Raw genomic sequence first — 21234 nt, 5'->3', positions numbered from 1 at the left:
ATCTTCATTGCGCTGCCGCCCCATTTAAATCAGCCCCACTGAGCCGGCGCGGAACTAGTGGCTGTGTTTTATTGTACAAGGCAGTCCAAATTCAGTCATTCGCAGAGCATTATTGTCAGCCTTGGTTAACTGAGGAGGTTGAATCAGTCTGCAATGAAATGGCACAAACTTTTTTTCACATTACAAAATTACTAAAACGTGAACTTAAAGTAAATCGTTGCCACTGAGAAGTGTTTGTTGTTACAAGTGCAGCATCTGGTGATGGTTCCAATTTTTCTTATCTACCAATCCGTCCATGTTGAGGCTGGGGTTTCTGCCCTTTCATGTTCCTGAGATGAAACTCTAACCTCCCTCCTCCCCCTCCAACCAATACCAGAATAACTTACCCGCTGAATTCTGCCTGAAATCTCATTATACAGGTGACAATGCCCTCCGACTGCTGCATACCAAGGGAAGTGGGCATATCCAGGAAAATGGCCATTCTGAATATTTAAATAATACTAAAACTGTACTAATTAAATGGAGTCGCCTAACTTCTTTACCCAGAGAGTGGTTAGAATGTGGAACTCGCTACCACAAGGAGTAGTTGAGGCGAATAGTATAGAAGCATTTAAGGGGAAGCTAGCTAAGCACATGAGGGAGAAACAGATAGAAGGATATGCTGGTAGGGTTAGATGAAGTAGGGTAGGAGAAAGTTTGTGTGGAGCATTGGCCAGTTGGGCCCAATGGCCTGGTTCTGTGCTGTGAATTCTATGTAAGATCCAGGAAAATCCCTGTCATCCTGGGCTGGGAAATTTTAAAGATTTCAGTTCACAGAACTGAGACAAGCACTAATATTACTTTCTGGAGCTGAGTTGTAGACAGCAGGAAAGCCCTGAGCTTTATCCTCTGCCTGTGCTGAGATAGCTGATCGTAGTTGGGTCACCACAACATGCCTTGGGGGTTGGTGGAGGGAAATCAGCCAGGGTTTCGGACCCTGATCATTAACCAATGGCCTCCGCTGGCAATTGTGTGTGTGTGTGTGGATGTCATACAGGACAGGTTAGGCCTTGGCTTAGCTAGGATGCTGTCCGTGACTGAGTGGCCTGCCAAAAATCACAGGCAATATGATAGACCATCAGTGAGATAATGCAGACGTATAGAAAGGACAAAAAAAAAGTGCAAATAGTGGGAGGAGAGTGAAAAGACACAAGAGAGACCCAACACGAGCATGAGAAATAAAGAAACATTAAAAGAAAGAGAAAAAAAACTGAAGAAGCTATAGATGCAGCAGAAATAAATTAAAACAGAAAATGGAAGTGAAATACAGTGGGATCTGTCAGTCAATAGAAGCGATAAAGAACGGGCCCACACCAAGGGCCCAGCACTCTGCTCTGACCCAAATGTTAACCTACTTGCCCCACTGACAAACCCTACCCACATCACAAACACTCACTGAGAATGGAGGGTGGAATTGAGGTTTGAGCTTGCTAAAGTCTGTCAGCGTCTAGGCATTTCATTGGCTGGAGAAGGTGAAAATAGGCAGTAACACCTCCTCAACACTGATCCTGAACACGGGAGCTCCCCAGGGTTGTGTGCTCAGCCCCCTTCTGTACTCCCTGTTTACTCACGATTGCGTGGCCACGCACAACTCCAACTCCATCACCAAGTTTGCTGATGACACTACCGTTGTAGGCCTGATCACAGATGGCGACGAGACAGGCTACAGGGAGGAGGTAAGAGCTCTAGCAGAATGGTGCAAGTACAACAACCTCTCCCTCAACATCAGCAAAACAAAGGAGATGATCGTGGACTACAGGAAGCGGCAGGGGGAGGGACACACCCCAATCTACATCGAAGGGGCTGAGGTGGAGAGGGTCAGCAGCTTCAAATTCCTGGGTGTATTCATTACGGAGGACTTAACGTGGTCACATCACATCGACGTCGTAACGAAGAAGGCATGCCAATGCCTGTTCTTCCTCAGAAGACTGAAGAAATTTGGAATGGCCCCCCAGATTCTCACCAACTTCTACCGGTGCACCATCGAGAGTATCCTGTCCGGCTGCATCACTACCTGGTATGGCAACTGCACCGCCACAGACCGCAAGGCTCTACAGATGGTGGTGAAAGCTGCACAACATACTATAGGAATTAAACTACCTGCTGTCCAGGATATCTACCTCGAGAGGTGCCGGGGGAAGGCCCTGAGAATCATTAAAGACGCGAGCCACCCCAGCCACAACCTCTTCGCCCTGCTCCCGTCCGGCAAGAGATACCGAAGCATACGGTCTCGTACCAGCAAGTTTCGAAACAGCTTCTACCCCCAGGCCATAAGACTCATGAACGTATAATTTATTATTATTTATTACTGTTGTTTTATTTATTATTACTGCATTTCTATTAGTATTTTATCATTGTTATGCCATATTTATTCCAATGTTGGGAGGACTCGTAAAAATCAACATTTCATTGTGCCGTACACACGTCTGCTGCATATATGACAAATAAAATTGAATTGAATTGAAGAAGTAGCCTATGAAACTCATGTTCAGCCAATCAAATTGCTTTAACAAAAGTTTGAATCCGGCTCCAAAAGAATAGGTTAATGTTAACTCGGTGCCATAACTGTACAAATCAAAATGTATCTGATCACTGGGAGCTGCTGGCTGTGAGTTGAAGGACGCTGAAGTGCATTGTATGTCATGAGGCAGTCATGAGGGTTAGGGTTAGAGTAAGAGACTTGAACACAAAAATCTAAGCTGACACTCCAGTGCAGTATTGAGGGAGTGCTGCACTGTCATTGGTGCCGTCTTTCGGATGAGGCATTAAACTAAAGCCCCGTATGTTCTTTCAGGTGGACGTAAAAGATCCCATGGCACTATTTTGAAGTAGAGCAGGGGAGTGTCCCGGCCAATATTTATCCCTCAATGAACATCAGTAAAACACCTGGTTATTATCACATTTACTGTTTGTGGGAGCTTGCTGTGCGCAAATTGGCTGCCGCGTTTCCTACATAGTGGTTAGCACTGTTGCCTCACAGCGCCAGGGACCCGGGTTCGAATCCGGCCTCGGGTGACTGTCTGTGTGGAGTTTGCACATTCTCCCCGTGTTTGCGTGGGTTTCCTCCGGGTGCTCCGGTTTCCTCCCACAGTCCAAAGATGTGCGGGTTAGGTTGATTGGCTATGATAAAATTGACCCTTAGTGTTAGGGGGATTAAATACGTGGGGCTACGGGGGTAGGGTGGGATATGTGTTGGTGTAGGGGTTACGGGGATCGGGTGGGATATGTGTCGGTGCAGGCTCGATGGGCCGAAATGGCCTCTATCTGCACTGTGAGGTTCCTGTGATTTCTGTGATTACAGCAGTGAGTACACTTCAAAAGTACTTCATTGGCTGTAAAGTGCTTTGGGACGTCCTGAGGTCGTGAAAGGTGCTATATAAATGCAATTTCTTTCTTTTTCTTTTACCAGATCAAAACGTATTTTTTAACAAAAAGACCAATTAAAATAAATGGGAGAGTCTATTTAGAAGGAAAACTTAAGCATAGCCTTTTGTTGGGCCATAGCCTGAGTGCACCAGCAGATTTGTCTCTCTATAAAGAAAGGAGAATTGAAACTGGTTAGATCTGTATTACTATTGCCTCATGTAGACCCTTAGGAGACCTTATTCAGTGACCTTTTTCACCCTCAGGAGGGAATGAACACTGTCTTGATTAATAAAAGGCTTCTATTAAAGAGACTCACCCTGCACTGAAGAAAGAAATCCAGATGAGGGCAAAGGTTAAAACCTTAGCTTCAAAAGCTCCTTGAATGCAAGTTGTACTCCTATATTTTCAATTATAGCTAGTAGTGTTCCTCAATAATCACAATTTAAAAACTTAAAATATTACTGAATAAGCTAAAAAGTTAAAAGCTCCCCTCATGGCTTAGTTGTTGAAAGCACTGTGCTCAGTTAGCTCATCTCAGCTGAGTGGTTTAGCTGTGGAGAATAATTGGCCTCAGTACCCTGGGCTAGGGAGAAAGACCAGCCAGGTTTCTCACACCTACTGGAAAGCGTGCATGCCTGGGCAGTGGCTGCGACTGTGAAACCTTCCACAGTTGAATAGCCGATTTCCCTGCTGCATTCTTCATCTTTTCATTTTTTTTTCTCCAAAAGATTTCTTAGCACTTTTTCCAATCCTCTACTGTATGTCACCGTGCGACCAGCTGCCTGGGTTCACAGGTATGCTGCAAGGTGACCCCCCCTCACTAATCACCCCTCCTCTATCCAGGCACGTTCCCTCGAGTTGCTTGTATGAAATTAGGAACTCTCCAGTTGTTGGTGTAAAGCTGTGTTCCACCAGCATGTTGCTAGGGTAAAGAGCGCTCTGTCACTGTTACCGCCTTAAAACAACTGAGAGAGATTTCAGTCCGACGCCATTGAAGAAATGCTTTTCAGCGAGTGCAATAGGTTAAAATAAAATCAATATCTGACTCATAGCAAGGCAGTTTTGAGTGTTTGATCCATCACTTGGCCTATTTTCTTTCAACAGACGGGTTTACTTTATCCACAAAATTCGATTTGTATGTCTTGTTACAAGGGGAGAATTCAGAGCTGATTCCTTGTTTTCTCCCTAATCCGCTTCAGGTTCATAATGACTGAAGACCATGTGGAAGTGAAAGTGCTTCCACTTTGACAGAAGTCGTTTTAATTAAAGGCAATTCACTTAATTCCAAATATTGGCTCCATTTTCAGTTTTCAAAATCCATGGTTTCCACCACATAACAGCAGCAAATGCTATACCAAGATAGATATTTACCAGAATTACCACAAGTCAAAACACATATTTTCTTCCATTAAAGGGAAGGTAGTAGCAGATTTGCATATTAATATAACAACTAAAAATTCTCCTTAATTGCTCAGACTTATCTTTAAAAGTTCATGTAGCATCAAAGAGAAATCTAAGCAATTAATGAGAATGCAACGTGAACTTTTAGACGTGCTGTACAATTAATGATACTTCCTTACCAAGTGGCTACCATAACGTTCAATCCAATGCCTCTTTAGTGGGGTTATGATGCCAGATCACTGGCTGGATGGAGGTACAGAAATGGTGTTAAAGTAAATCGATTCCAAGGACATCTGTCTTTTGGTGGATATATTTCAGCTCAACGTAACCCAGGGTTTGGAGGATCCCAGTCTGCACACGAAGAAACTGGCGTCAGATTACAATACACTGTACAGCCTTTGATATATGTATTGGCGAAAAATGGCTAAAGAGCTCACTTCACTCTGCAGTATATTGTATGTCCACTGGTTTCGGTTCAGATATCACCCATTGAATGACTCTGCAGAAGGAAGAGCTGCTCCCTGGGTTTACTGTGTCTGAGCAGGTGAGTGTTCACACTGGCATCCTAGGTAGAGCTGGCAGCATTGGTGTTAGACCGTGTCCTCTCTCTCTGGCTTGGTTCTGCTGCCCTGTTATCCTATGGCGACATTTGCATTCTGTGTTAGAACATAAGAACATAAGAAGTAGGAGCAGGAGTAGGCCATACGGCCCCTCGGGCCTGCTCCGCCATTCAATAGGATCATGGCTGATCCGAACCTAGACTCACGTCCACTTCCCTGCCCGCTCCCCGTAACCCCTAATTCCCTTATCAGCTAGGAAACTGTCTATATCCATTTTAAATTTATTTAATGCCGCAGCTTCCACAGCTCTCTGAGGTAGCAAATTCCATAGATTTACTACCCTCTGAGTGAAGAAGTTTCTCCTCATCTCAGTTTTGAAAGGGCAGCCCCTTATTCTAAGATTATGCCCCCTAGTTCTAGTCTCACCCATCAGTGGAAACATCCTCCCCGCATCCACCCGATCAAGCCCCCTCACAATCATATATGTTTCGATAAGATCGCCTCTCATTCTTCTGAATTCCAATGAGTAGAGGCCCAACCTAAATGAACTTTTAGCACAGGAACCTGGAGTGGGGAGAGGGAGTGGGGTGGGGGGGGTGTGGGTGGAATAAAGTAAAGGTGAAATAAAAACAGAAAATGCTGGAGGTCAGGCAGCATCTGTGGAGAGAGAAATAGAGTCAACATTTCAGGTCAATGACCCTTCGTCAGAACTGGAAAAAGTTGGAGATGGAACAGATTTTTAAGTAAGTGTAGGGGCAGGGAGAGGGGGGCGGGGAGGAAAGAACAAAAGGGAAGGTCTGTGATAGGGTGGAAGGCAGGAGAGATTAAGAGACAAAAGGGATGATGGTGCGAGGCAAAAAGAGATGGTAATGGGACAAGTTAAGAAACAAAAGATGACTAGATGAAGTGTAAATGGCACTGGCAGAATGATCGACAGCTGCCATGTGAGAGAGAGAGAGAAAAAATGAAAAAAAGATAGGAGCAGAGGTTATGGTCTGAAATTGTTGAACTCGATGTGTTGAGTCCAGAAGGCTGTAAAGTGCCTAATCGAAAGATGAGGTGCTGTTCCTCGAGCTTACGTTGAGCTTCATTGGAACAGTGTAATAGGCCGAGGACAGAGAGGTCAGAGTGGGAGTGGAGCAGAGAATTAAAGTGACAGGCGACCGGAAGCTCAGGGTCACCCTTACGGACTGAACGGAGGTGTTCTGCAAAGCGGTCGCCCAATCTGCGGTTGGTCTCCCCAATGTAGAGGAGACCGCATCGTGAGCAGCGAATACAGTATGCTAAAATGCAAGAAGTACAAGTAAATCGCTGTTTCACCTGGAAGGAGTGTTTGGGGCCCTGGACAGTGGGAAAGGTGAAACCTTTTAATATAATAAAGGGACGTTGTTCACACCAAAGGGTGAAAAACTGCGTGTTTGTTTATTGGGGGAGCAGAGCTGTGTGCCGTATTATCACCATGACAAGTGCCTTGATTATATGTTTCAGCACAATTTGCAGTATTGTGTCTGCAAACAAATAGAATGTTTACCCTTTAATTATAAAAAAAAAGTCCTGCTGTAGCATTAATTAATATTATTGAACCCCCCTCGGGAAGGGCCTGGGTGACCTGTTTATCGGGAACAGGGACATTAAATTAATCGAGTTATTTGAGGAAGACATTTGACAGAGAAGACCAGACAAATCTGTGACCATCTGTTAGCTTTGGACAAAATTGTATAAGAGCCATTTTGAAGCAGTACTTCGCCTGCTGACTCATCACATTTGCTATTCAGTGTTTATTAATGAAGAAACATATTGCTAGCTCTGGAGAATTTGGCAAGTGACTAGCTTCTCTGTTCAAATAACTTCAGCACTGAATGACTAAGATGGGGACAATACTTGGAGATTAGGGGTTTCACAAAATAAAGAATGAGGGCATGAAGGGAGTGATGTTGCTTATAACCCCATTTCTATTTGTCTGCTCCTAACTCAGATTAGATCATTACTGATAGGCTAGGCCCAGTTTCAATACCTCTTAACAAGCTGAGAACAACTGAGGTGATAAAGAAATTGTTTTTGGCGTGTTACTAGAAGCAATCTTCTATTTACATACAAGTTCAAGGCAGGTAATGTAGAGTGAATCTTGCGCTTGCTCACCTCAGGCATGAGCTTACACTGGTGTGGGGATGGGAGAAAAGAGAAAGAGAGAAAGAAAGAATGTGAGAGAGAGAGAAAGACACAAAGGCCAGAAAATTTGAACTGAGTGGAAAAGGGAAAGTTAGAGATTTCCCACAGCCTGGTGCACATTCTAGCAACCCTGCTTTAGCAAGTACAGGTGAACCAAACTACCTTATGAACTTGCGTTTATATAGTGCCATTCACAACCTCAGGATGTCTCAACGCGCTTTACAGCCACTGAATTAATTTTCTTTTTGAAGCGTCACTGTTGTAAGGTAGAGAAACGCAGCAGCTGATTGCACACAGCAAGGCCCCACAAACAGCAATGAGATAAATCACCAGTTTTAATGGTGTTGGCTAAGGGATAGCTATTGGCCAGGACACGTTTCCAGGTAATGGGAATGTTGGGGAGAGAATGCTTCAGAATGGGAATGTTGTTTTCAAATCCCTCCAGGGCCTCGCCCCTCCCTATCTCTGTAATCTCCTCCAGCCCCACAACCCCCCGAGATATCTGCGCTCCTCTAATTCTGCCCTCTTGAGAATACCTGACTATAATCGCTCAACCTTTGGTGGCCGTGCCTTCCGCTGCCGAAGCCCTAAGCTCTGGAATTCCCTGCCTAAACCTGTCCACCTCGCTACCTCTCTTTCCTCCTTTAAGATGCTCCTTAAAACCTACCTCTTTGACCAAGCTTTTGGTCACCTGCCCTAATTTCTTCTTATGTGGCTCGGTGTCAAATTTTTTGTCTTAAAATAACCCTGTGCAGCGCCTTGGGACATTTTACTACGTTAAAAGGCGCTATATAAATACAGGTTGTCGTTGTACTAGAAGGCTGCCAGTAGCTGTGGAGCCCTACCCCAGAAAGAGTCATCACCTTTAGACGAGAAGGGGGAGAATTTAAAAAACAATGTAAACACAGTTACAAATGTTGTATCCTGCTCCCCCCCACCCACCCCGTGTCCTTTAATAACACAAAACATATTGAACTCAGCCTATATTGTAAATATCATCACTCTTCAGCACCTTGCTCAATACCGTTTAATCTTATTGCTGATTGTTTCTGTCTTACTGTGGGCCTTACAATATTCTCATTTCAAATGACAAAAATGTGCCAGACCACAGAATATTTCTCAATTCACAGTATTCTCCAGCTATCCAGAAAGAAGCTGACTGGTATCAGCTCCTGCCTCAGTACCCTTATCTACTGAAACATGCCCTGTTTGGAGCACACAGTTTGCCTCTACACCATCTAGGGCAGTTTATCTGATGTCTCCAGGCAGTTGGAGAGAGAGAGAGCACAGTAGCCAAACAAAAAAAAAAGGACACACAAATGAAAAGCAAAAAAGCCACAAGTGCTGGAAATCTGAAAAAAAACCCAGAAAATTCTGCAAACGCAAAGTCAGCATCTGTGGAGAGAACAGACAGGTTAACGTTTTGGACGATAGTCCTTTGTCAAAACAAAACCAACAAAAAAAAATCCCTCCAGGTTCCCAGGGAGAAAGCTTTCTGAAACCACAGCTCACTACTTAATGGAAAAGAGCTGGCGGCCTCACAGCTAAACTTTTCCCTCCCCCAACTCCAGCTCATGAGGCCGGAAAATGTAACTGCTCCTCCACATACCCTGGGGAGATCTGCATCAAACAGCCAACTATGTGTGATGTCAAGGAAGCTGGCAAGAAAAGTGCAAAGTGCGGTGACTTGAGAGGGAACACATACTGGGAAGAGTGTAGGAGGCTGTGCGGATCCACTGGAAAAACAATACAGACCTATATTAAAATTAAAATTAAAATAGATGCCTTTGAAAACTAGTGCCCTGCACAAAAAACATCTGCATCTTGGACCTTGAAGAAGTAGAAAATGACAAAAACAGTTCCTTGAATTTTTAAATCTGTCAGGTTTCATAGAGTTCGAGAGAGCACATTGTTCCCTCTCACCCCTCTATACCCCTGATGAGTGACCAAGACCTATTGGCTTAAAATGCAGGATGGGTAGAACACCCTAATATTCATAGGCTGAAGAATGATCTATCTTGAAAATAGAAGATTTTATTGAGTATTTTTTTTGGTTAAGCTTCTTGGTTCTGTGAAGGAATGTAATCCTGTTAAGAAGAACTTCATGAAGTTGAATATGGTTTTGCAATTTTATTAGATAAACTCAAGGCATGTATATTTAATACTCTTTCAAAGATGGCAAAGGTGAGCAAGCGGGAGCATCTTAATTATTCATCCCGGTGTGGGCTAAACTTTCTACTGCACAACTCTTTGGGCCTATGTGAAAGTGCACATGCCTCCTATCCCCAGAGCATTGGTCCAGGCATTATGAGGCATTAGTGCACACTTAATAAATACTTTTGACCATGGCCCATTTGCTCTCCTTGAGGATACAGTTCAACATCACTGCAGACTTAATGTTTATCCAGGACAAAGAATTAGCAAGGAACCTGTTGACAGACTAGGAGGAGGAGTTGTGATACAATATGACACATTTGATGTCGGTGGGCATCATTGCGTATGCCTCACTTAAGAGCAAAGTGAAAAGGAATTAAGATAATACTGCCTGCAATACGAGGTTAAGATCCTAGCGTGAGCTCACACAGCAGGGACCTGTGAAAAGATGCTTAAAAATTCAACACTAAAGAAATTGGCTTAAGTTGCCTGAAAGGAAGCTGGAGGCTGATTTTCAACAGACGTCAGGCTCACTCCAACTTCCAGTTAGCAGAATAAAAAAGGTAAAAGATTTCCAATGCAAAAGCAAAATACTGCGGTGCTGGAAATCTGAAATTAAAACAGAAAATGCTGGAAATGCTCAGCAGGCCAGGCAGCATCTGTGGAGAGAGAAACAGAGTTAATGTTTCAGGTCGAGGATCCTTCGTCAGAACTGCCGGTGGCCATTATTTCGTATGTCTCACTTACGAGAACTGGGGTTCTGTTGAAAGTTCATCGACCTGAAACGTTAACTCTGTTTCTTTCTCCACAGATGCTGCCTGACCTGCTGAGCATTTCCAGCACTTTCTGTATTTATTTATTATAAAAGATTTCCAATATTGGTTATACAACCGATCTAGGAAATCAGCACAAAACAGAATGGTGGTCTTTTTTCTCTCTGTGGCGGTTTGCCCTCAGTGTTGTATGTGGGGTGGGTTGTGGCAGTTGTTATAATTCAGGGATAAAGAGAGATTCAGATTTTCAGCATCCGCAATATTTTGCTTTTGCTTTAGTTTTTTCCCCAACACTCGTTGTTTATATCCACCTTAATGCGGAATCTGTAGGCAGGTCCGTGCCTTCTACGCATCGAAGCATAACTTTACGTGTAAAGTGAATGGGACAGTGTATCTCAGGGTTAAACTACAATTTGTATTTATACATCAAATAGACAGTTAAGCAGTACTTAACTTATACTTTAAACTTGTGCTGAAAACAAAATAATGCAATATTCAACTTCTTAGAGTCCTTTTCCATGTCCTTTGAGTTGTTTGGTACCAATATTTTGATGTTTCTTACGTGGAGCACACCTCAGCCTCAACAAAGGTCTGCCCCAGTGCTGTGATGTGGAAATACAGTTCAAACAAATGGACCAATGATATAGTGAAGAACTGCAGCAAATATACCAGGTCCAGGGAGCTTCTAACACCTCAGATCAAAATCAGGCCTTTCAGCTGTGGCTCAGTTGGTAGCACTCTCGCCTCAGAGTCAGAAGGTTGTGGGTTCAAGTCCCACTCCAGGGACTTGAGCACATAAAGCTATGCTGACACTAGTGCTGAGGGCGTGCCGCACTGTCAGAGGTGCCGTCTTTCGGATGAGATGTTAAACCGAGGCCTCGTCTGCTCTCTCAGATGGACGTAAAAGATCCCAGGGCACTATTTCGAAGAAGAGTAAGGGAGTTATCCTCGGTGTCCTGGGGCCAATATTTATCCCTCAATCAACATAACAAAAACAGATTATCTGGTCATTATCACATTGCTGTTTGTGGGACCTTGCTGTGCACAAATTGGCTGCTGCGTTTCCCACATTACAACAGTGACTCCACTTCAAAAGTACTTAATTGATTGTAAAGCGCTTTGAGACGTCCGGTGGTCGTGAAAGGTGCTATATAAATGCAAGTCTTTCCTTCTTTCTTTTTACATTAGGCAAACATCTAAGAGGGAATCCCAAATCCTTTCTCAACAGCCCAATAATCAATATTAGTAATCAATATTAATTATTTCTATCACCCAGTCTGATAGGAGGTGGAAACTGACTGATGAATTGCTTCCTAGTTCAGACCCCGAGACAAAGCCTATTGGAATTTTCAGCTGGCACGACACTTAATGCCTGTAGCAATCACAGGCAATTAGTTCTCCTCTGTCTCCATCCAACATTGCATATTCACTCTATGCACAGACACTTAGGACAAAGAGTGGAGGAAATCTTATCAGAAACAGCTGCTAAGGCTCCAGTTATTTTAAAAAATCCCAATTTGATGTGGCTACAGTTTCACACGAACACGTAGAAGGTTAGAAATGTCTTCAAACATGATGCAGGATGTCAGTCACAGCGGTCACAGTCCAATGTCCAGTTTGTACAGCTCGCAGCTATTCCATTATTGGAATTAATTAGCATAAATACAGTTCAATCATAATATATTAAAAAATAATAAGTAGTATACATAATGCTGTAAGTAACTTGCCAGTAGTCATTGATTGAACATTTGGGCAGCAATTGAAGAGCCCTATGTTATCACGCTCCAGCAAGGAGTCAACACCTTCAGGGGAGGGGCTGTAATAAAAGGAGGAAGAAAAAAACATACCATACAGAAAATGCTTCAAGAGTACAAAAAGTTAACATTCAAGGTTTAAAATCTGTTAATGTGTTTTATGATCTCAGGTGATATGAGTAATTGGACCTTGAATCCTCAACAGAAAGGCAGATGGTTGACTGTGGCTCTGTTTGGAGTCAATTTACTCCATCAGTAGATACATAGACCAGCTGAGTATGTGAAAGAGTGTTTCCAATTCCCCGGCCGCCTTGCATTATAGCCCCTCTTACTGGCAATTTGCTGTTCTATTATTGAATTAGAGACAGTAATGCTAGGGGTCACGTTCTGTGGGAAGCGCTTGCAGTTTATCAGTTGTTACGCTGTTGCTGCACTATTTTTATAGTAGGCCTTGGGCTTTCCATTTAAGAATCAGAGATTCTGCTTCTCTCCCCACCTTTAAAAGCCTTGTTAAAACCTCGTTTGATCATCTCTCCTAACTTTCTCACACTGTTTAGTGCCTGTTTTTTCCTATGTGAAGCATCTTGGGGCATTTTCTACATTAAACAGACAGTGCAAATGCAACGTGTTCTTCTGGTTTTCCACAATATGCTCTACCCTTTAAATTCTCAGTCGATTTCCCCCCCCCCCCCGACAAAACTTTAATGTCTCATCCAAAAGTTTTTGGTGTGTTACTAGAAGCAATCTTCAATTTTTATGCAAGTCTAAGGCAGATAATGTTTGTTCATTTTTTACCCTTCCGATTATTCCAATGACGATATCTTCACTTTTGACTTTATTACCTCAGTTGTTCTAAGTTTGTTAAGAGGTATTAAACCTGGGCCTAGTCTATCAGTAATGATCCCACAAACAGCGATGAGATGAATGATCAGATAATCTATTTTAATGATATTGGTTGAGGGGTAAATGTTGGCCAAGACACTGGGAGATCTTCACTACTCTTCGAGCAGTACCATGAGATCTTTTACATCCACCTGAGAGAGCGCAAATGAGGCTTCGGTTTAATGTCTCATCCAAAAGTCAGCACCTCCGACAGTGCAACGCTCCCTTGATGCTACACTGCAGTGTCAGCCTAGATTATGTGCTCAAGTGTCTGGAGTGGATCTTGAACCCTCAGCCTTCTGACACAGAGGCAAGACTGCTACCAACTGACCAGAAATAGGTGTGTGACAGAAACAAAAACAATGGGATGGAAAAATATAGTTATGAGGAGAGACTGGGACTACTTCCACTGTAACACAGGAAACTAAAGGGGTGATCTTAACCCTGCCTACCTGGCGGAAACTGGGCAGGCTCGAGGGGCTGAATGGCCTAGTCCTGTTCCTATGTTCCTAACCAAAGTCAATAAAAATGATTGTTTTAAGTGTCATGTGCCTGAAAATATAAGAAAGAAAGATTTGCATTTCTATCGCGCCTTTCATGATGACCGGACGTCCCAAAGCACTTTACAGCCAATTAAGTACTTTTTGAAGTATAGTCACTGTTGTAATGTAGGAAATGCAGCAGCCAATTTGTGCACAGCAAGCTCCCACAAACAGATAATCTGTTTTTGTGATGTTGATTGAGGGACAAATATTGGCCAGGACACCAGGGGAGAACCCCCCTGCTCTTCTTCAAAATAGTGTCGTGGGATCTTTTACATCCACCTGAGAGAGCAGACGGGGCCTCAGTTTAAGGTCTAATCCGAAAGACGGCACCTCCAACAGTGCAGCACTCCCTCAGCACTGCACTGGAGTGTCAGCCTAGACTTTTGGGCTCAAGTCTCTGGAGTGGGACTTGAATCCACAACCTTCTGGCTCAGAGGTGAGAGTGCTACCAAGTGAGCCACTGGTGCAGCCATCTATTAAGCTGACAATGCTTTCTGTAGTCAAAGGGTTAAAACTAGACTCAATCTATTTCTATTTTATCCTAGCTGTCACCTATAAGATCCTGGTTCATTTGCAAGTCCAGGTTTTTGTGATCTTTTATTTAAAGCTGGCTGGTAGCAGTTCCCCTGTAATTGTACCTGCTGCCTCCTGTCTCTTGGTGCCCAGCTGGTGTTGTGTATCCTCCTCCCTCCTCTGATGTACAGATGTGGCTACACAGCCCACAGAACTCCTGGGATTTCAGTTGCTGCTGGTGGAACAGCAGCTCCTACATAATGTCATTCACAGAGGATGCCCTGAGGGGGAAGATGACTGGATAAGCATTACCTCGGCAGCGCTACAACATTAGCAGAGTGCTCCTCTGTCTGCCAGGTGTCCCCTCAGCCTCACTCACGCTGCCGTAGAGAAGAATGGTAATGCATACCAGGAAATGAAGATCTTATTTTAAGTAACAAATGCATCGGCCTAGAAGGAGCCAGCCCATTAGCAGTAGCAACACATGCTTCACAAACCAGGAGTCAGGGATTACTGCATGGCACTTCAATCTGCCGCACCAGCTTCAGCTGCAATGAATTGTATCATTACTAAATCAACCTGCTCGTGAAGCATCGCGTCGATGAGCAGTCCGCCTCATGCTGATGTTGTCTGTCTCGTTCACTCTGTGCAGGCTGCTTGTGTTTCTAATCTTTCAAGTTTCTACCCTGCTGATTGTTGGAGGGGTAAGGATTCACAGGCACCAGTCAGCCCCTGGCCAAAATGACAGTTTTCATGCATTAAAGCCGCACTTCAGTGCAATCCTGCCGGAGGGCTGCGTTGTTGGAGGTGCTGCCTTCTGGGTGAGACGTTAAACGAGGTGGACACAAAAGATCCCATGGCACTTTACTGAAGAAGAACAAAGAGGTCTCCTGGCCAGCATTCCTCTCTCAAACATGACCAAAAACAGGGGATCCACTTTAATTGATGTTTGTGGGACCTTGCTGTGCGCAAATGGTCTGCTGTGCTTACTTACAAATCAACAGTGACTGCACTTCAAAAGTAATTAATTGGTTGTGAGGCACTTTGGGACAGCCAGAGTTTGTGAAAGACCCGATATAAATGTGAGTCTCTCTTTACCCGGTGAATTATGTGTGACTGTTCAACCATGGGAGAATCATAGATGAGCTCAATCTTGTCCTGATCCAACATCCCCCAACATTCGCACTTTCTGACGAGACTCAGGAATGGGAACCCTGGCCGATTGCTTATTTTCTTTCCCCCTGGCCCAGGACAGCTGAAGGGAGATGTAACATCTCCAGTGCCGCTCTGGCTGAAATCAGCTCATTCGACACAGATTGCATTCCACACTGGACCCTCAGAGCAGCTCGGAGCTGCCTGTTTAATAATAGGCCCAATGTTGGCCGAAGTTATGGAGTCATCTGGGGTGCAAAGCGTGCTGACCAGCAGGCTGAAGGGCAGGGAGAATGATCTTGTGGGAGGAAGGAAGTTGTGTGGGGTAGATATAAAGTAAAATCAAATCAAATCAAATCAAATCAACTTTTATTGTCATTGTTAGTGCACAAGTGCAGTACAACGAAATGTAGGCTTGCGGCTCCCGAGAGTGTACATTTAGATTAAGACATTTAAACATTCAACATACATTTAGCTTGTAATACATTACATAAACTAACCATAATAAAGTGCATTGGCAGATGTGCAGGCTTTAGAGTTTATTTGTGGAGTTCAGTAGGATGACAGCCCTGGGAAAGAAGCTGTTCCAAAATCTGGTTGTACAGGTGTGAATGCGTCTCCCAGATGGCAGGAGGGCGAACAGACTGTGGCTGGGGTGGGTAGGGTCTTTGATGATGGACCGTGACCTCCGTAAACAGCGTTTCTGGTATATGTGCTCTATGGTCGGTAGCCGGGTGCCGGTAATGCGTTGGGCAGTTTTGACTACCCGCTGCAGGGCTTTCCGGTCATAGTAGCTACAGCTGCCATACCATACTGTGATACAGTTTGTCAGGATGCTCTCTATTGTGCAGCGGTAAAAGTTAGAGAGGATCAGGGGTGACAGGTTACATCCCTTCAGCCTCCTTAGGAAATATAGGTGCTGCTGGGCCTTCTTCACCAGAGAGGAGGTATTGAGGGACCAGGAGAGGTCTTCCGTGATGTGGACTCCGAGGAACTTAAAGCTGTCCACCCTTTCCACCACAGCCCCATTGATGTGGATGGGGGTGTGACTTCCGCCTTTAGACTTCCTGAAGTCCACAATGATTTCTTTGGTTTTCTTGATGTTAAGGGCCAGGTTGTTATCGGCGCACCACTTCACGAAACCAGGACTGTGTACAGAAACATTAGTGTGTCTTTAACTCTTTGAGCACTACAGTAGTGTTTATGCACCGATTCAAAAGATACGGCAAAGATTTTCACCTCCAACAATCGCATTCTTCCTGTGACAGCAACTACACTGAAGGAGAGTCTGAAATTATGACATGACACATATTGAACCTGGTGGGGGATGGTGCTGGTTAACACATAAAATAATACACATAACACATACAATTATAATAATAACCAGGATTTTGCTAAAATGGGATGAATTCTAAAACGTTTATGCTTGATACATATGGAGAGCCACAGTGTGTGTGTGTGAGTGAGATCAGTCCCGTTCTCAGAGTCAGGCCGGTTCCGGTTCTACAGCGAATGGGTGAATGACATTGAAGATGGGACAAGGTGTAACCGCATGTGTGAACAGGGGACTGTGAGTTGATTGTCTAAGTGTGGGAGAATGGGTTCTTACAATTACAATAGTGGAGGTGGGGCATGACATGGAAGACACAGCTGTATTTTAAAACATTAAAACCGCAGACCACTGCCAGACACTGCTCACCCACCCCATTGCCTCTCCATCCCCCCAATTGCCTCCCCATCCCCATCTCCCCCCATCCCCATCTCCCCCATCTCCCCATCCCAATCTCCCCCATCCCCATCTCCCCATCCCCATCTCCTCCATCCCCATCTCCGCAATCCCCATCCCCATCCCCATCTCTCCCATTCCCATCTCCCCCATCCCCATTCCCCCCATCCCCCCATTTCCCATCCCCATCTGCCCCCATCCCCCATCCCTATCTCCCCCATCCCCATCTCCCCATCCCCATCTCCGAAATCCCCCATCCCCATCCCCATCACCTCCATCCCCATCCCAATCTCCCCCATCCCCATCTCCCCCATCCCCATCTCCTCCATCCCCATCTCCGCAATCCCCATCCCCATCCCCATCTCTCCCATTCCCATCTCCCCATCCCCATTCCCCCATCCCCCCATTTCCCATCCCCATCTGCCCCCATCCCCCATCCCTATCTCCATCCCCCATTCCCCCATCTCATCCCCATCCCCCATCTCCATCTCCCCATCTCCATCCCCATCTCCCCCATCCCCATCCCTTTCCCCCTATCCCGATCCCCCATCCCTATCCCCAACTCCCCCCATCCCCATCCCCATCCCCCATCTCCATCTCCCCCAATTGCCTCCCCATCCCCCCTCTCGGACTCATCTGAGGAATTTGGTCAGTGTCCCAGAAATCCGCCCCCCGGCCAGCTGCCTCTGGGGCCACAAGTTGCCGGCGGCTCACCGGTCCTGTCCTAAAGAGGCCGGTGGACCAATTTGCCGGTTTGGGCATGATCCAATTCCTAGCCCATGGTAACTGTCCACCATTGGTTGCTGGTTTTATTTATTTTGCATAACCAATGAAAATCGAAGTAGCCATACCTAGGTGAGGGTGGAATTAATCAGCGGCTCATTTCCTGGACAAGCTTTATGTCAAAGCTGGTAGTAAGTTTGATTCTTGTTTACTAAAGGCCATTCACTATCTGTAGAAACCTTCCAACTGAAACATCTAAACCTGTGTATATTAGGCAATATTGACTGAGCAAAATAGATTCAGGAAGCCCAAGTTTATGAGTTAAATGAGAATGCATTGAGAAAGGAGAAGTGTGAGTCATCAAATTAGGTCCGTATGTATTGTGAAATTGTTAGAAAAAACATTGGCTGAGCTTTGAGCTCCACCTCAGAGCCACACAAGGCCTTCCACACAGAGAGCCAGATTACAATGTACTGTAGAATGAAATACGGGTGCAGGGCCTGTCAGAGGACCAGAGCTGCACATAATTTGGCCTGACTTCCGAATCAGCTACGTTTCCCTCAACTGGAACACATTACTGATTCAGATTCAGAGAAACTGGTAACCCTGTGGCCTGCTCCTGCCTGAGCTGTGAGCAGATTCAACTGCTTTCCAACCACATCTGGTCCATGAAGCCAGTTCGATGCAGCACTTGAGAATAAAATGTTCTTTAGAAAATGTTCCTTTTCTTTCATCCTGGCCAGTTTTCTTCTCTCCTCTCCCCCCCCCTCCCCGCCCCCCGGTCCCTCCTGAAGGGGTGGGACTCCTTGGGAGGCCAGTTGTCCTTTGGTATTTTCTCCACACGGTCACTTTTCATACGCGAGCCTTGGCATGAGAGTGTTGGCGGACTGTTCAATCATCGGGGCTATTACTACGAAGCCCAAGGTTTGTAGCAAGGATCAGAGGCTAACGATCAGCTGCAGGAACCCTGGTCAGTTTATGGCGACATTTATGGCATTCCCAACGCTGCCATGACTGAGATCAGCTCGGTCTGCACAGACCTGCCAGCTCTGGAATGGCTCAGCCACCTGCTGGATAAACTCACTGAGCCATTGGGGAGCCTGTGCCTGTGTTCCATCCTATAACGTCTACAAACCATTATTGATTTCTTTACTGGGCACATAGGAACAGGAAGGAGTAGGCCGTTTAGCCCCTTGAGCCTGTTCCACCATTCAATGAGATCACGGCTGATCTGTATCTTAACTCCATCTACCCGCCTTGGTTCCATAAACCTTGCCTAACAAAAATCTATCAGTGTCAATTTTGAAATTTTCAATTGACCTAGCCTCAACAGCTTTTTGCAGGAGGTTAGAAGTTAAGTAGAATTAGGGAATTCTATGGAGCCAGTGAAATAAAAGTTGTTACATTTGGTAATAACTTACATTTTGGTAGAGCAATTTGACTGTAGTCTTCAAAGAGTCAACTGACCAAAAGACATTCAATTACAAGGCTATCAATTGGATGGAAGCACTTGGTTTCTGCTCTGTACTCACATCGAAACGGTAGCATTCTTATATTTTTAACCAAGCTTTTCTTTCCTCCTCCTCTCCTGAAGTCTGACTCCTATGGTTCCAGGTGCCACTTGCTCTCCAGTACATTGCCCAATTGGTCATTCATCATGTATGAGTTTAGACAATTGGCCGGCTATTCGACTACATGGGGCGCCACAGCTGAGCCCAAACCTGTTCTCGCCTGGCGTCCAGGCATTTGCATTGTCCAACTTTTTGGTTTTGGTGATGCTAGCTCCAACAATTTAAAGATATAAGGGGAAAAATTTGCAGGGCTCTGGGGAAAGGGCAGGGGAATGGGACTAATTGGATAGCTGTTTTGAAGAGCCGGCACAGGCACGATGATACAGCACAGAAGGCGGCCATTCTATGATTCTACGGTAAGGGATACATTTATGAGGCGCCACTCCCAGCATGTCTAGATGCGAGTGCAGGGTCACAGAATTGTCCCTTTTAGTGTTATATCTCTGACCTGCACTCCCACCTAGTGAGGCTCCACTCCAGGTCCAGCCCTCCCCACTCACCCCCATGGTAAAATGACCTCTATAATCTGTTGTTTGAAAATATGAAACTTTGCAAATCTTTTGGGGGTGATGTGCATCAAACACCCTCTAATGGGCACTATCCAGAAGCCTGACATTTTCCAGGAACTGACAGGAAATGTTCATTAAAAGGAAGTCTATCGAAAAATGGAGTACCAGGGGAATGTGCAATTGGCCAATTTTAGTTCCAATGAAAATAGAAAATGCACAGCAGGCCGTTAAGCATCTGAAAGAAAAATGTGAAATAAGTAATATTGATGAATGGTCCCACACAAAACGTTAACCTGTCTTTCACTTTCAAATGCTGAGTGCTGTCTTTCTAGCATTTACTGTTTTTATTTTCAGATTTCATCGTTCAGTTTTTCTCTTTACCTCCTCAATTCAAACCTGCTCATGTTGCAGTGAGGTGAGGGTTTCCCGAACCATGCTGATCCGTGAATACTGCTTTACTTCAAAACTGGTAGCTGGAGCGTTCTCCAAATCATGTCAATTGATGCTTCCGGATGTACTTCAATCAGAATTAACACAAAAGAAAAATCCTCCTGCAAATCTAGTAAAAGTTGAAGTGCTGGGTGAGTGATTCAGCTTGCTTCCTCCTGGCAGTGCTGAGCTTGCAAGCAGACAGGCACCAGAGTTTGTCTAAAAAAGGGAAAAAAATCCTGAAGTCTCACTTCCCTGTCAGCACAGCCCGAGGCCCGAGCATTGCTGATGTGATTCATCACAGACTGAGAGGGAGCCTCTTTCTCTTGGTCACACTCCAGCTATTCCAGTACGGTGCAGCGATTATCTGCTCCATCCTTATTTTGACCTTTCAGATTCCATCTCTGATTTAGGGATCTATGCTGATAATAAGGGTAAATGTCTTTCAACACTGTAAAATTACAGATAAACTACTGTTCTCCAATAACACTGACACTTTTCAATAAGGCTCACCACCACAATCCCTCCATGGTGATTTCTGTGATTGAGACCAGTAATTTTTAATTGTCTTTGATGATAAAATTTGGTATGAACAAAAACAAAGGCGTCAGTTTTTTTAGTTGTCTATTCTCCTCCATTTCCTTCCCTCTGTCCTCTTCAGAAAGCATCGACATCCACTGCAGTGACGTCGACTCCAGGCTTTGGGCCCCAGGTAGCCATTTCTTTGTGCATGGACCTGGACGGTGAGTGTTGACAGGCTATTCTACTACAGGGAGATTCACAGCTGAGCCTAATCCTGTCCTTCACACCCGCGCACCTCCCAGCAGGTGTCAGTGAGAATGATCAGTGTGATTTCTTTTCCCGCCATAGTTCGGGTCAATTGTAGCACCCCACCGCTCCCCAATTGTCACACGGGCTAAAGATCAGCTACTTGGCACAGACTAGAAACTGAACATGGGAACTTCTGG

The 21234-nt window shown here is 44.9% G+C and overlaps 1 protein-coding gene across 1 annotated transcript in view; it reads left to right on the top strand.

Moving 5' to 3' along the window:
• LOC147102815 (Fanconi anemia core complex-associated protein 100-like) overlaps positions 1 to 20843 on the top strand; it is a 128287-nt gene extending 107444 nt beyond the window's left edge. The window contains exon 9 of the mRNA XM_085963656.1: positions 20192 to 20843. Coding sequence (XP_085819782.1) covers positions 20192 to 20251 — 60 coding nt within the window. The 3' untranslated portion in view covers positions 20252 to 20843. The remainder of the gene's footprint in view (positions 1 to 20191) is intronic.
• The last annotated feature ends 391 nt before the right edge of the window (positions 20844 to 21234 follow it).

Source organism: Somniosus microcephalus, chromosome 21 (assembly GCF_052327205.1).
Source record: "Somniosus microcephalus isolate GS21.2 chromosome 21, FLI_Smic_1.0, whole genome shotgun sequence".
Lineage (NCBI taxonomy): Eukaryota > Metazoa > Chordata > Chondrichthyes > Squaliformes > Somniosidae > Somniosus > Somniosus microcephalus.
The sequence above is the reverse complement of the archived record's forward strand: the minus strand, read 5'-3'. Positions and strand labels throughout refer to the sequence as shown.